The sequence below is a fragment of the Lepisma saccharinum genome, chromosome 16 (genome assembly GCF_977018435.1).
Source record: "Lepisma saccharinum chromosome 16, izLepSacc3.1, whole genome shotgun sequence".
NCBI lineage: Eukaryota > Metazoa > Arthropoda > Insecta > Zygentoma > Lepismatidae > Lepisma > Lepisma saccharinum.
The window spans coordinates 24,890,915-24,907,210 of NC_139244.1; the positions used below are offsets into that span (position 1 = coordinate 24,890,915).

At 38.4% G+C, this 16,296-nt stretch overlaps 1 protein-coding gene across 5 annotated transcripts in view; it reads right to left on the bottom strand.

The window, feature by feature from the left end:
• LOC146000352 (uncharacterized) overlaps positions 1-16,296 on the bottom strand; it is a 322,131-nt gene that overhangs the window by 12,690 nt on the left and 293,145 nt on the right. For 3 of the 5 annotated variants that reach the window (XM_083137897.1, XM_083137894.1, XM_083137898.1), the window contains exon 12: positions 12,842-13,350. In XM_083137897.1, coding sequence (XP_082994023.1) covers positions 12,842-13,350 — 509 coding nt within the window. The remainder of the gene's footprint in view (positions 1-12,841; positions 13,351-16,296) is intronic. The other 2 variants (XM_083137896.1, XM_083137895.1) reach the window with 2 other exon arrangements.

A 16,296-nucleotide genomic window follows, 5' to 3' on the forward strand; every position in this document is an offset into this window, starting at 1 on the left:
CGACCCAAAAAATTCTGTCCAGCACACCCCTATTATTCATTAAGGCAAGAATTTACAATACCGGACCCTTCTGTAATTTCTATGCTACGTCTTATACTCACGAAATAATTATTCGTGATTATTTATCTCAAGTTAACATGTTGGGGTGAGGGGGAAAAAATGTTCATTAACGTGTAGAAGTTGTAAAATAAGCTTTTCAATTCTCGCAATGATTCTCCGTATACAAGTATGGTAGCCATATTTGTTGATATGAACAAATTAAAATTAGTTACGCTGTCTACAGCGTTGCCACACTGTTGATTTCATACTTGGAGAGCATGGATCGTGTAAGAATGGCGGAAGAGAACAGTAAAAAAGTTGTTAATGTTGTACAGATTGTTAGGTGGAGTGTGCAGGAGGATGGCTGTGGGCTAATTAATAAACTTATGGATTTCAGTATATTGCCCAAAGAACGTGCTTACATGTGACAGCGACAATCACGATGTAGAAGAACTGATTTGATTACAGGTAAATTTGGCAACAGTACATCAATCATAAAATTGCAGGATACGAAAATGGCGTCTTCGATGATGAACGTTTGCCGTTAAAGTGCTACGAAAATAATATTTTTTATCGGTTCGTAATCACAATTACCGCAAAACCATTCAGGAATAGCCCCACTGACCATTCTCGGTAAGTTTAGGTTAAGTTAGGTTAGGCAAACATAGTTAAAATTTGGGCTCGGAAAAAACATGCACGGGTAGCCCAACAAACCATTGACGGATAGCCCCACGAACCATTCAGGTACGGTTAGGTTAGGTTAGGATAGGCAAACATAGTTAAAATTTGGGGTCGTAGTAATATCAGGAATGTATATTTCGTTTTTTAAGTATTGGAAACACAAAATCTTCCGGTAAATAATAAGCAATCGTGCCGATCGCGGACCACTCAATGTCACTTATTTTGCAATTTCTACACGTGACCCCCCAAATTTTAACTTCAAATTCGTGATTAGGAGGCCTCAATTAGTGAGTATGCGAAATATTACAAAAAATCGGGGAGAGGTCCTGTATTGTAAATTCGCTCCTTCATTAATTGTGGAAGCACCGAGCAGAAAGATTTGGTAAGTAAATGTGTATATTTTATCTTCTGTTTGCATGCTCATGAGGTGTTTTTTTTTTAGTCACTTTACTTGGTGTAGGGACATTTGGTCAGTTGTAGGGACATTTTGACTACGTCTGTAGGGACATTGCCGAAAAATGGTTAGCAACACTGTCGGCTACCAGACAGTGAGTCTACGCTCATTCATGTTCACTTCTGTTCGCGTTTATCAGTACGCGTTTTGTTTATACTGTGTTATTGAGTTGGTGTGCTAGTGCTTTATTGTGTGTTAATTGTTATTCATTCATTACTTATGTCGTTAAACAAATATAGTCTTGAACATAGAGTTTTTATGTACGATAATTACGTGAAAACGAATTCTTGCAGAAAAGTGGTCAGGGATTACGATAGACAGGATCTCTTGAACCTAAGAAACGTGTTGTATTGCTGTTGAAGGAAGTCATTTTCAACATCTCTTATAACACAGGAGGTTAGTGATCATCATTATTATTACTTTTAAATATCATTTTACGCTTTCGGTTTGCTTTATGCGCCGGGATGCTGTCTTCCCTTTCTGTCAACTGAGGATAAAGTAGCGATGTCTAATCTAAGATTAGATGTCAGAAATAAGGTGCCGGAAATATTTGTATTTGGGAGGACACCTTTTCCTGCATCCGTGCGACAAGGTACGTGCTTATTTCAATTGTAATTGTAACTGTAATTGTGAAAAGTGGAAACATTACAAAACAAGCGGTTTCTGTTACGGACTTCCTGAACGCAATTTGCCGGGACCTGTTGCATGAAGAGTCCGCGGAACGGCCGTCACGCTGGCGGTGAACGACTGAAATAACCTCCCTGTAGGTGGAAATCATTGTGATGTTTGGTTGGCATCTGCCTTCTGTTTCCTTACCGTGTGCCTGTGTCACAGAGTTTGATGGGTGACATTTGAGCTGTCATCTGGCGAGGAAAGTTGCAACCGTACTGCAAGGTGGCATGTACATTTGGACGACTTCGATGGCACAAGATACAGATGGGAGACAATGGAACGGAGCACTTGCAATTTTGAACACAGCCATGGTGTAATGCACACATGACTTACTTTTTCACACACGGAGATTTTATGGATGTGCTCACTAATGAGGTTTCTGGTAACTAACAGAGCAACAGCCATCAGTCAGTTTATAATTGCCCTGAAATGTGAATTCTCCATTGGAAAACATTAATGTCACTCTATGGTAACGTTATTATGCAATGTTAATTGGGCATTGTCTAGTGTCTTTTAACTATACTTATTTTAACACTACATAAAGAGAGAGTACCTCTTCTCTCGATTTCAGGTGAACTAATTTCTTCTTACCGGGGTGGGAATGGAACCTACGACAGATCTGTGATATTACTACAAATCCTGTGCACTAACCAACTACTCCATAGTGCCACCCAGAATGCCACACTACTTTTTTTGCTCCACTTATGCTATTATTTTTAACTTCTTAGGAAGGGGACTATATTTGCATCAATTCTATACTGGGATGACTTATGAGGTTTGGGGCTGCTTCATTCATTTTCCTTAGTTTCGAGTTGGGTGCTTTGTGTAGTATTGTTATGCTGTTCCATTGAATTCTATTTTGATTGAGTTGGTTTTAAGTCCACTTTATGCACAGTAAGGCTAATCGGGACTGGACCTACAGTTTAAAGTGGGATCCGAACCACTATGTACCTCCACCGGGTATCGAACCCGGGACACCTTGATTACAAGGCTTGAATTCTATGTGATTCATTTCATGCATATTTGGCTATTTTCTACTGATCCTTTCAATGCTTGCGTGTGCTGCTTGTGTTCATTTCTTCTTCTCCCTGGAGGGCATCTCCTATGTAGCTCACCTGCATTCTCGTGGTATATTGTAAAAAAAAGGTAAAGTTCCCTGTGCATATAGCACCATGTCATGAAGGCACATTTAGGGGATGTGGGAGTAGGGTCCCACACATTCTCTATCTCTGCCATTTTGATCAGCACAACACTCCTGTCACCTTACCACCTCCATTGATTTGAGGCTGGGTGAGCCCCAGAGCCACTTTATGTGGGGGACAAGGCTAGAAAAATTTCAGCCTTAGATCATCTACCCTGGGAATCAAAGCCAGGTCTCCCACGTGATAGTCAGATGCCATACCGACTGTAGTCTACGGCTCTCATGGTATTGAATATGCAGTTTTTGCTAGCTTGTGTGGGGTTTTCTGGTTTGGTGCGAGAGAGTATGCTTCTTAGTGTCTTCTTGCACTAGACAATGAATAGCCCAAGTAACATTGCATGCTAATGTAGAACCATTGTCACATACATTCAGAATACGCAATACTTCTTGAGAAGCTTTCAAACGAAAGTGACAAGCCACAACTGATACTTGTCACTTCGAAACAAACCTTCGGAAATTAACTTGACCTTCATTACCAAAGCGACATGAAAAGCTGCACGTCACTCGGCCTGGTCTGTTTTTAAATAGCATGTATCATGTTGCCTCAGTCTGTTGGTTAAGCATCATCAGTGAACACTTTCTTACAGACTGGAGAGGCCTGTGTCACTTCAGTCTGAAAGCTCTCATGTGCATACACAGTATATAAAGGCCTTCGACATGTATATTCACTAGCCAGCTATGTCCATCCTGGTATTTGTTTGTGAATAAAAAAAAAATCACAATGCTTCCATCCTAACAACACATACACAAAAATTAATTTACTATAAATTCAGCAAGAACTAGAAAAAAAAAACACTATGCAAATGAAAACAAAATATCTTCCTTTGAGATACATCTTTCAGCTAAAAGGTTGTATACTATTTTTGGAATGCCATTGTAAAGCTACAGATGACCACAAATTTAGAATTTAGAAGAACTGGAGGGATATAAAATATTAAAAAATGCAGACATAAAAGTTATCAATACGGATAACTGCCAGGATATAGATCTTGAGTGATAAACAGTGGAATCTTGGTCGTAAGTTCTTCAAGGGGCTGCAGTTGCAGAATGTATGATGAAGAATGTAAAAATGTAGGTTTTACTGTATTTTTGAGTTCTTGTTTTAAGTCCACTTTGCGTACAGATCAGATAGATTAATTGGAATTAGACTGACAGTTTGAAGTGAGATCGGGATCCTAACCACTACATGCATCCCCACTGTCTTGAATCTGAGAAGCCTTGATTGCAAGTGACGACATTTCCAATATTTAGAGGCACATATTTTTGGTAAATAAAAAAACAAAATTTCGGTACAAAAACCAGTCAATTTCGGGTTCAAAAGTGGTAAATAAAATTTCGCTGTTATAGCGGTGAAAAAATGTTATATAAAATGACATTTTGGTTTTAAAAAATGTGAATATAATCCCAAATTCGATTTAACAACTGCACTTACTACACAAAATAAACATATCCCTTCTAATAGGACATTTATGTCGTTACCCTTGTATAAAGGGGTCAATTTTTGCTTCTCAAATATTTATAGCAGAATTAATCAATTTTCCGTGAATTTCATAACTCCCAGGATAATTCTGACTTCAGAAAGTGTTGCATCAGTAAATAAACTCTAAATTTCGTGTTTGAGTCTATTTCGCATTTTGCAGTTCATTTCACATCACTTCATGACTAAACAGGGTAGGAAAAAGCACCTCACACCTTTCAGAAATTACAATGTACTATTTCACATTTTGTGTTCTCGCCAAAAACGAAATATGCATGGCTCTACCAATATTGCATCAGAGAGGCTTGCTACTGTATTTTCTTCATACTTCATTGCAAGACCAAATCAAATATTGCTTCAATTTTCTCATAAAAATAAACAAGAATACATTCAAGTCCATCAGCAGTTGGTATCTAGTTTGTATGAAATGCACACAAGGAGTCACATGAACCAAACTATGACTGTTTCAACACAGCCTTGCCTGCATGAACTGACCATTAACTACCACTTTACCCCCATTGATTTGAGGCTGTATGAGCCCCAGAGCAACTTTATGCAGGGAACAAGGCCAGATAAATCCTTCCCTCCTGGCATGCAGCTTGCAACACACTTCTCTAGCTAAGAAGACCATCCAAAAGGGGCTTCCCCGATGGTGTAGTGGTAACATTGTCTTCTTGTATTCACGGGGTCCCGGGTTTGATACCCAGTGAAGGCATATCCCACTTTAAACTGCATCCAGTCCCAATTAGCCTTTACTGTGCATAAAGAGAACTTAAAAACAACAATTCAAACAAACAAACAAAAGACCATCCAAAGTCACATAGTTCAGACTTATATCTCCTTACTTTCCCCGATACCAGTTGTTTATTATGGTGACCTTAATTAGGCAACCTATTTTGGTTTTATTCCTAATCCACAGTTCAGCTATTCGTTTAACCTTTACAGTCCGGATCAGTCATATGCTGACCGATGGCATTTTTGGCCACAGTCCCGATTGTTCATATGCTGACCAATGGAACAGAACATTTTTCGTCACCTTGCAACCATGTTCACTTTCGATGCTCATGCCTCCAAGTGGCTGGAACTTGAAATGATGTTTCAATATGCATCGACAGTGATGCTGGTGCTCCCTGACGTCAGCAGCAGCTGCTAAATTTACACCTCCTCTTTGTTGGTGCAGTAAAAGAGGCATCGAATGACAAAGCTCACAGAAGTGAGTTGGTGCGGTTGTAAATGCTTGTTTACAATCTCATGCCTTGCAGGAAAGGGACATATGAGGAAATCCTTTGTCTACTGTTATCCTTCTCAACATGCCGAAACAGGTCATGGTTGCAGGGGGAGGGGGGCATTGTTGTCAAAAGTGTTTGCGGCAATAACTTTTCAGCAGGTGAAATGGACTTTGCACAATGCTTACTTCAGAAGACAACCACTCCTCTTTCAGAAGGAAAATGAAAGGGGGGGGGGGGGGTAAGAGATAGCATCGAAGCTAAAAATAAATCGTGTAATTTTTCCAGCTGACTGTACCTTTTATTTTTAAAAGGATGCTTCATTTCAGTTCACAGAGGCGTCACAGTAATGTCGTGCGCATAGTTACCGCGTGTTTCTGAGTGGAGTGAGATATTTTTTGGGTTTTGATTATCGTGGGAGTGTAGTGAGAGATATTTTTTACTCTTTTTTGTGTGTGTGTTGTGTGAACATGAGTTAGACTATACGACTAGAGGATTTGGAGTGGGAGGTAAACAATATACTAGACTGTTTTGACACAGATGGAGAACTGGAAAGCGACGAGGAGTTGCAGGAAATTGTACGTGATAGGGGTGAACATGTTAGTAACTCGAGTGGAAATGAATCAAGCGATTCAGATGATGAATAATTTCTTCCAGAGACATGGCAGCGGCCAGTGTGGGGCCTACAGTCCCACAGTTTCAAGGCAATTCGGGACCAAAAGTTCGTAACATCTTAGCCAACTCCACTCCACTGGATGTTTATAGACTGTATTTTGATGAACAAACTATGGAACTTTTGACATCTGAAAGTAACAGATATAATGAACAATATTTATCAAAAACCCAGGTGTCACCCGTCAGCAGGAAATTTCCACGGGAGATATGCTGGTTTCCTACTACTGGTCCCTTCTCGGTGCAACAAACATATGCATCTAGGACACTGCTACCGGGTGCACCACAACTTATAAGGACAACATACAGAGACAGAGGAGAGGGGAGAGAGATGGTGAACGTTCAGTTCCAGCCTTCGGTAAGTTTTTATTTTTACTTCCAATTTCGTGTATGTATATTTGAAATTCCCATCCTTTTTTTTTTTTTTTTTAATTGTGTGTGTTACCAACTCTTGTCAAAAATAACTCGTGCACTTAATTTTCTTTCATTTTTTCTTCGCATGGCAAAAGGCATTAGAAACAAAATAAATATTGAATTATAATGTAGACATGTTGTTGCAAATAGGACATAGAATTTGTTCCTGTCCCATGTCTCAGCAGGGAGGGAGGGGGGGGGGGGAGAAGGCCAAATTTTGTCTCGTTTTTTTTCTTTTTCAATTTTCACATTTGAAGCCACGAATAATAACAAATACATACAGATAGCAACACGTCGTCTTTTCTATGTCAAAGTACATTTTATTTTTAGTAAAATTTTTCTTGTTGCACTAAATTATCTGCCATAGGAGGGAAGCTATAACGATTTTTGCTAAACCTTACAAAACTCGTTTAAATGGCCTGGGACAGAGGTAAAAAGTGCATAAGCGCCACAGGACTGTAAAGGTTAATAGAATTCAAAGAAACTATTCATGAGCCAATCTAAACTGTTACAAACTTTCAAAGGAACCAAGTTTATCAAATGCGAGAAATAAATTAACAAAAAATAAAAAACAAAATCATTTTGGTATGGATATGATTGGGATGAATAGCCTCAATATGTTTTGCAAAGCAAGTGTTGTTGTAATGAGTACGTGCACAAAATTTTCCAAGGAGGTCAAAATCGAAATTTGTGTACTTATGTTAGATATACAGACATCATGTTTACATGTCATCATATGGAAGAGGTATCTTACGAGATAAAAAAGGGATTGATGAAAGTAGTCTAGAGAATGAGAGAATAGAGGAGAATTAAAGTGAGAGAGAAAATGAAGAGAAATAGCAGAAGATCAGCTGCGAGAAAGAATAAAGAAGAAACATGTAAAATGGAAGGGAAAATAAATAATAATCATCACAAACAAAGAGACACTAAAGCGGAGAAAAGAAGATCAAAAGCCAGAAAGAAGGTACAAGGAAAGAAACAGACAAAAGAGTTAGAAATAAAAGGGAAGGAGACATAGGCAATTTTTACATATTCCAAGAGAATCAATTGAGCCTTGCAGCCCACTCCCATGGTTATCATCAAATACCGGAGTGTATAAATGTTTCATTGGTAGTGATAACATGCCAGCTTGGAAAGCAGCAGTTAAATACAACCAAATAGCTATAACAGACAGGGGCTTTGTGCAAATGTTTCCATTTTTTTTATTTATCCTGATGAAGAAATTACTCACAAAAACTTCAGTAACAGCTATGTGTCCTTTAATATGAAACATTTTCTATTCCACTCACCTAAGTTTCAAAGTAACACCTCCCACATATCGGTATATAAGATATTTTTTGAGAAATTAGTTATGCACAATGAGATGACTATTTGGGCATGTTTTACGAAATAAGACCTCAGTGCCAAGCATGTTTTCAGCTGGAAGTTTAAAATTATGTGAGGTTTTAAATAAAATAAAAATATCTCCTGGTACCTGAATGCTAGAGTTCCAAATTTTAGCTCATATTTTTCAGTACAGATCAAGCTATGTTTGCCAGGAAAAATCATTTATCAAGTAGAAGATGATGAAAGTAAAAAAAATATATATTTTCTTTTTACATTTGAACTTGGTCGAGCCCCCAGTTAGGCAATGGCAGAATGCATCTTGCCCGATAGGTGTTCCATTCTCTTGACAATAATTATGCACTTGTGACTGATATTTTCGGAGGGAAAAAATATATAATGCAGGGTGACTCAGCATTCATCTATTATTTTGATTCGCGTAGTACTCATGTGACCCCAGAGTAGGGGTGATGCGATGTGCGCAGAAGTGTTCATAAAATGTTAAAATGCTGACCAAGGCAAAATTTACTGTATAAAAAGTATGAACTAAAAACACAACGTTTCCACCCTCTAACAGGGTCTTCTTCAAACGAACATTCACAATAAATTAGAGGGTGGAAACATTACGTTTTTAGTGCATATTTTTATATAGTAAATTTATTGTGAATCTTCGTCTGAAAAAGACCCTGCTAGAGGGTGGAAATGTTATGTTTTATTGTGAATCCTCATCTGAAGAAGACCCTGTTAGAGGGTGGAAACCTTACGTTTTATTGTGAATCTTCATCTGAAGAAGACCCTATTAGAGGGTGGAAACAATACATTTTATTGTGAATCTTCGTCTGAAGAAGACCCTGTTAGAGGGTGAAAATGTTGTTTTGTGAATCTTCGTCTGAAGAAGACCCTGCTAGAGGGTGGAAATGTTGTTTTATTGTGAATCCTCGTCTGAAGAAGACCCTGTTAGAGGGTGGAAACCTTATGTTTTATTGTGAATCTTTATCTGAAGAAGACCCTGTTAGAGGGTGAAAACGTTACAATTTAGTGCATATTTTTTATACAGTAAATTTTGTCTTTGTCAGCATTTTAATATTTTATTAACATGGAAACAAGGCTTAACAGTGTTACCATAAAAGTGTTCAACGAGAGATGCCATTTCAGTAAACATGGAGCATTGGTCGGCTGCACATCGTGCATTTGCTGTTGAGACATTTTTTCAAGAACAGTGAATCTGTTGTTATGATGCAGTGACACTTCAGTATTGAAAGACATTGGAGGATACCCGATCGCCACACAAACTGAGTGAAGGAGTTTCACACAACAGCTTCTGTGTTGGACAAGAAACCATGAGGGAGTGTGGAACATTGAGCAGGTAAGGAATGCAGCCAACCTAAGTCCGAAAGATGTTCGGAATGCAAACATGGTGTTATTTTCAAAACATAGCAATGTTTCTTCTGTAGTGACAAATGACATGCATGTGTGTTTCAGGTATCACTGTAGTCAATCAATTTGACCAACAGTATATGTTTACAAATCTTTCGTTTCACCAAAACTTGAATACCGTCTGTCCTCCGATCTGGTCTATGGCATGTTCCTCAAAATTAGGTAAGACTAAATTCTGTTCTAAATTTCTTCCTGGCCATTGTTCGCCACATAAGTACATCCTTCTGAAAATGCTATATATCCACACCCCTCATGATAGGCACAAACTTGCAGACCATATTTTCCTCCATAAAATAACCAATGGGAACATGCAAAGTGATCGCCTTCTTCAAGAAATTCACTTTCAAGTACCATCCCGCACCACAAGAAGCACTCAGCTTTTCACATATCAGAAACCAATATTAAGCCGAAAACAGCGTTCTCTCTTCCACAGACTACGTGGTCATTACAACACTCTACCGAACCGAGTTGACATTTTTGAAAACCAGGCAAGTTTTAAAATGCTACTGTGTAACGACATGTAATTCACTTTATCTCATATATGTATTTTAGTTTATGTTATTATTCTTTATTGTTACTTCCATTGTTATTACATTCCAATGTAAAATGGCCAAAGCTGTATTTGCAATTCTCTGGTAAATAAATAAATAAGTGGTAGATGAACGCTGAATCACCCTGTATAAAAGCTGTGCTATTTATTTTTGGTGGAAAATCACCCCCCCCCCCCCCATACAGCCAGAATCAAATTAAACTTTACTAATTACTAGTAGGATGATGCCTTAACGCTCTTGAAGCATTCAAAACATGCATCTAAGAACATTACCCGAGTCGCAGTATGTTCCAAAAGTTATAAAAACTGCGACATGTATGTCACGTCCAGGTTTTTAAGAAGATTTCTGCAAATTTTATGGAAGTGAACATGTAAAACTTTAATATGGTAAGCTTTTGACATTCATGCATAGGATTCTGATATTGAACCTGAGAATAACACATTTTTACCTCAGGTATTCATGTCAGTTAAGTGAACAGTACAATTTGGTCACCGAGGCTTCTTGCAGTAAAATACCCAGCAGGTATGTGAAAATACATGGCATCACGAGTTACATTATTTCTTCATTTTCACCATGGTAAAGAGAAAATACATTTTTGATTTTAACTCCACCTTTCAAATCTAGTCTTCCCCTGGAGAGTTTTTTCTACAAATATCATTGGAAAATTGGCAGGGTTCATTTCTAAGCTATCTAGAATATTCCTGGAAGATATGAGAGGCCTTGGTGTAAGAAATCTTGTAGTATTTTGAAGATTCCAAGATACCTTGCTGAAATCTTGGCAAAGCATGTTCATTTATAGCACTGTGCTAAAAGAAGACCAAAGAATTTATTTACTGTGTATTCATTTTTAACTAATCACAATGGAGCCTTTTGAGGAAGATGAAAAAGAAGATTTCAAATACATCTTTATGTGTCACTGCACATATCTTTGTGTCAATTGCTTTAGAATCAATGTGCATGAAACACTTGCAAATGACTGCAAAGGATGGTTGGGAAATAAAGTCTCCAGTATGTGCATTTCCAGAAAGAATGGAGATTTTGGGTTGTTAATATGTAGAGAATATACAGGCATCATCCTTTTGTTGTCTGACACACGACCTTTACTTTGCAGAGGGTGCAAGTGTATTCCTGCGTTGAAGACAGGAAGAGTTGAGAACACATGCCCGACCGGCATGGAGAAGACAGGTGTTGAGCATGGCCAAAGGATGAAGTCCGAGCTGTTGTTCACAAGGAATGGGCAAGTGGGACTTCTGGTATAGAAATTCAGAACCTGCTGGCACCAAAGCAAACTGTGAAGTGATGGTGTCAGCAAATTCGAGATGGACGGGAAAGTGTGATGGATGATGCAAGACCAGGGCAGCCGTCCACAGCTACTAGACAGGACAACACCAGATGAGTTCCACTTTTTCTGTTCTAAAAAAAGCACCGGGAGGGAAGCATTTCACCACAACAGCAGAAGTTGAAGCTGCTGTACGCAACTTCATCCGTGAACAGGACACGCAGTTTTACGAACAGGGTTTCTTGAAACTTGTTAAGCAGTATGACAAGTGCCTGAATGTTGCCGGGGACTATGTGAAAAAAAAGTGTAACGATGCCTCTTTCTGCTCATGTTCATCTTCTTTCTCGAGAATAAAACGCTGCAGATGGCAGACTAGGGACACTCTTTTTTCCAACTATCCCTCGTACATACATGCAATTTCTTGAACAAATTTTCTACTTTTGTTACTATGCTGAAATACTAATTATAGAAGTGTATTTCTGTTATGTATAAAAATAATAAGCGTTTTGCTCTTTCTAATTTCAATTGAATGACGAAAATTTCCAGGTTGAGGAAGGAGGGGGGGGGATGGATACACAAATAGGAACTGGACCTACAGTTTACTGTGTCTCCAGGTGGAATTAACCTGGCAACTCTAGATCACAAGGAAACTGCATTAGCCATTGCTCTATGGTTGGTTGATGATTGAATTGTTGTTTTAAGTCTGCTTTATGGACAGATAGGCTAATCGAGACGACCTACAGTTTAAAGTGGGATTCGAAACACTGTGCAATGTGAGTCTGGGTATCAAACCCGGGACCCCTGTTCTACGGATGAGGATGCTCATGTAATGGCAAATGGTTAGCACTTTTGCCTTTCATCGTGTTAGTCTAAAATTTTCGGTGTTGACCTTGCATAACGATGATAACTGGGGAGCTATTTGAAAGTAAGTGATGGATTCTGAACTAGAAAGCCAGAGAACGGATGTGATGGGACTCTCAGACTGTGAACTAAATGAAGAGTTGCTTCGTTGGCCTTTGTCAAGTTGTTACACTACGTAGTTCACTTCTCTACACTACAACAATGTTTCTGTTCTGTCAACATAATCCAGTACTTCAATTCCATTCAATCAATTCAAGACCTTACAATGAAGAATTTTCTTCAGTTGGTGTGGTGTTAGTGGACCATTCCACCATAATTTACCCTGCATTCCAATTTTTTCCAATGCCACTTACACTACTTTCATTGTCGGTACTCACTCACTATTACGGTTACTTTACACAGAAGTTGTACATAAAGAAATGAACCTCAAAGGAAGACAGAGAAACTAAGAACGCATTAGTGTGTTAAAAACAAACAGGTTCACATCTACCAATGTGACTCGCTCCACACAACTATAACAAAGTGGCAACACTAGTAAATTTTCAAGACCCTACCTTTCCTGAACCCATGCAAATGTACCCAGCACTCACATCACATCCACTGACCAATAAATTCAGGAGCACACTATCCTTCGATGGCTCCTGATCACTCGGCACCCCATCCGCCGCCACTTTCACCGTTCCCCCTCCGTCTGGTACCCACGCAGCCGGATTGCTCGCCTCCATTTTTGTTCGAATACTTTTCGGCCCGTGCTCCTTTATCAACTGTTGCAACAAGTGAGACGACAGTTTGAGCGGCGTTTGATCTTTTAGGATATACTTTATGCTGTACGCACTGCTGTTCTCTGATGCACTTTTCTGCCTCTTTGTTCTGTCTGCATGCTGGGGATCGTCCAAAGAACGTTTGCTTGCATTCCCCGGCCTGTATTTAGGAATGATTTCATCCAGAAATACTCCCGGAGGTTCCTCCTTCTGACCAGCAGAAGTAGCTTTTTGAAAAGCGACTCTGAAATTTTGTGGATTTGTTGCACCTGTTGTAGGACTCCAATCCATACCAGATGAACCTGAAACATGAATAGAAAACAATAAATAAGTGGGTCTTTTAGATGGATTTTAGGCCATAAAAATCCTAGCCTTAATGATAAGCATTAAGGCTCGGCTGGACCATTAATCGACGCTAGGGCAGCTGTTTTCAAATTTTCCTCTTAATTTCGAAAAACTGCTTTGATATTCCAAATTCCGAAAAATTACATGTGGTTAGAATTCCATCTAGAGCATTTACTTCACTCTTCTTATGGTTTGCTTTCCTTGTTGTCTAGATATTATCAATACTTTAACAGACTACACTATTACGAATATCTGGATTATAACACCATTAAGACTTGTTTCCATTATATGAAAAACTCAATATGCTGACCAAGGTAGAAATTTATTTTATTATACAACATAACTAAAACGTCTGTACCAAGTACAAATGTAACAAGGTACACAACAGGACGATATCTATACACAAAAATACTCCCCTCCAGACTATTAGAAAGTAGTTCTGGAACAATATAGCAGGTGGCTTTCCCTTGTCAACTGTACTTTCACCTGAAAGAGAATGTGGTTGGACTCTTTATCTCACGCTCTATTTCCTTCATTCTTCTTCCTTCTTCTGTAAGGAGGTGTTAGAAAGAGTGGAAAGGACAAGAGAGAAAGAGGAGAGAAGAAGGAAGAAGAATGAAGGAAATAGAGCGTGAGATAAACAGTCCAACCACATTCTCTTTCAGGTGAAAGTACAGTTGACAAGGGAAAGCCACCTGCTATATTGTTCCAGAACTACTTTCTAATAGTCTGGAGGGGAGTATTTTTGTGTATATATATCGTCCTGTTGTGTACCTTGTTACATTTGTACTTGGTACAGAGTCTGAAGAAGACCTTGCTATAAGGTTGAAACGTTTTAGTTTATGTTTTATAATAAAATAAATTTCTGCCTTGGTCAGCATATTGAGTTTTTGAATATCTGGACAACAGCGAAAGCAAACCATACGAAGATTCACATGAATGCTCCAGAAGGAATTCTAAGAAGATGTAATTTTGAGATTTTGGAATATCATAGCAGTTTTTCGAAAGGAGAGGAAAATTAAAAAACAAATGCCCTGACATAGGCCAAAGGTCAAGCCGAGCCTTAATCACATGATACAACTGCATCCCACACATCTTAGTCAATGAAGGCAATAGGTTAAATGTTAAACTGAACAACACAAGTATATTGGATGATAAAGGCACTCTTTCCCTGGAAAAAAGTCAGGACTATTAACCATACCTCCAGCACCTCTTCCACAAGGACCACAACCTGGAGCTGTGTTTCCAGTCCTGCTGTATTTGTGTCTCGATACAAATCATGCAGAACACAGTTGGAAATTTTTGTTCAAAATCAAAGGAAAGATCCACTGATCACCTCTATTGGTGTCCCACGTGCTGGATATGTCAGTTTGTGAGGATAAAACTCTTGTCTTTCTGTCTCATGGTATACAGAATTTTTCTTATGGAATTTATGTCTAGTCTCCACATGTCACAGCTCCTATTACCATTGATTACTGATAGAATAGTGCAGCAAAAGTTGTAGTCACAAGCAATTTTTCACTCACACTTTTAGAATTTCTAAATGAAGCAAAAGGTGTTTCAATTCAAATGTAGGGTGTAAGGAGTGACCTTTTCAGAAGGCATCTACATACATCCTAGACTGTATTGCTGCAGACTAACTAGGTTCTGGTATACCAGGGTACCTCCAGTGATAGGCGATGCTGGGTTAAGCGACTTCAAATTGATTGTTAAGGAATGGCATCTTAACATAATTATTTTTAGAGCAGTTGTTCTCCCTATAGGCTATTCTCTGCACCTCACCTCATTTGTAGACACATGCATATTTTGTATATTTGATGAAAACACAAAATGTGATATAACACATTGTAGCGTTAATTTGTCATGTCAATTTGCTACCACATTTTGTCACAAAATGATGAGAAATGAACTGCAAAACTCTTAAACATGAAAATTAGGATTTATTTATAGACGTTCCGATATCTGAATTATCGTGAGAGTTATGCAAATCACGGAAAAAATGTGTTAATTCTGCTGTAAATATATGAGAAGCAAAAATGGACTCCTTTACACAAGAATAAATAAACTTAATACTCTGATAACTATTGTGCTATTAGAAGTGAAATGTTAATTTTGTGTAACAAGTATAATTTTTAAATCAAATTTAGGTATTTATTTTAACACCGAAATGCCATTTTATATATCACTTTTGATCCCGAAATATATGCAAATTTTTTGTACCAAAATTTTGATCTTTATTCACCACAAATATGTTGCTGTATCCATTAGCATAAAGAGGCTTGCTAGACCAGACTTGGATTTCGAATAATAGGGGAGGAGAGATTCCATGACCCTTGACCTAAACTCCTAAGACTTCTCTCTTGGGTTATGTGAAAACTCGCTCCTACATACCCATAGTGTTCTTGCATTTGGTGCCAGTGGTTCTATGTTTGATTCTCATTGGATGTCCCAAAAAATTCAGCATTTGGTAGATACTTGAAACGTAGCAGCAAGCTCTGGTCTAGAAAACCAGATAATGGTGGTGGGATTCAATTTGCTGTCCATGCATCACCCAATGAAAAGCCACTACAAAGACATGACGAAACGTACAGAGTAGAAGAGGGTCTACCACTTTGATGTACACTTGGGTGCACGTATGGATGTGGGTAAGTTTTGCGATGGAACCAGTTGCTTCATTATATCATGAACTGTTGAGATGCATTTGAGCAGTATACCCTGTACACCAAAAAATATAAGTATCTGGTATTGGGAGAAATATCATGAGAGAAAAGCACACAAGTGTTTATACACATTAAATGGAATTATGTTCATGTGAAGTTATAAATATCAAAAATTAATGTTCACAATTCAACGATATTTTCTACATAGCTAACAATGGCAACTGCAAAATTTTATACATAGGG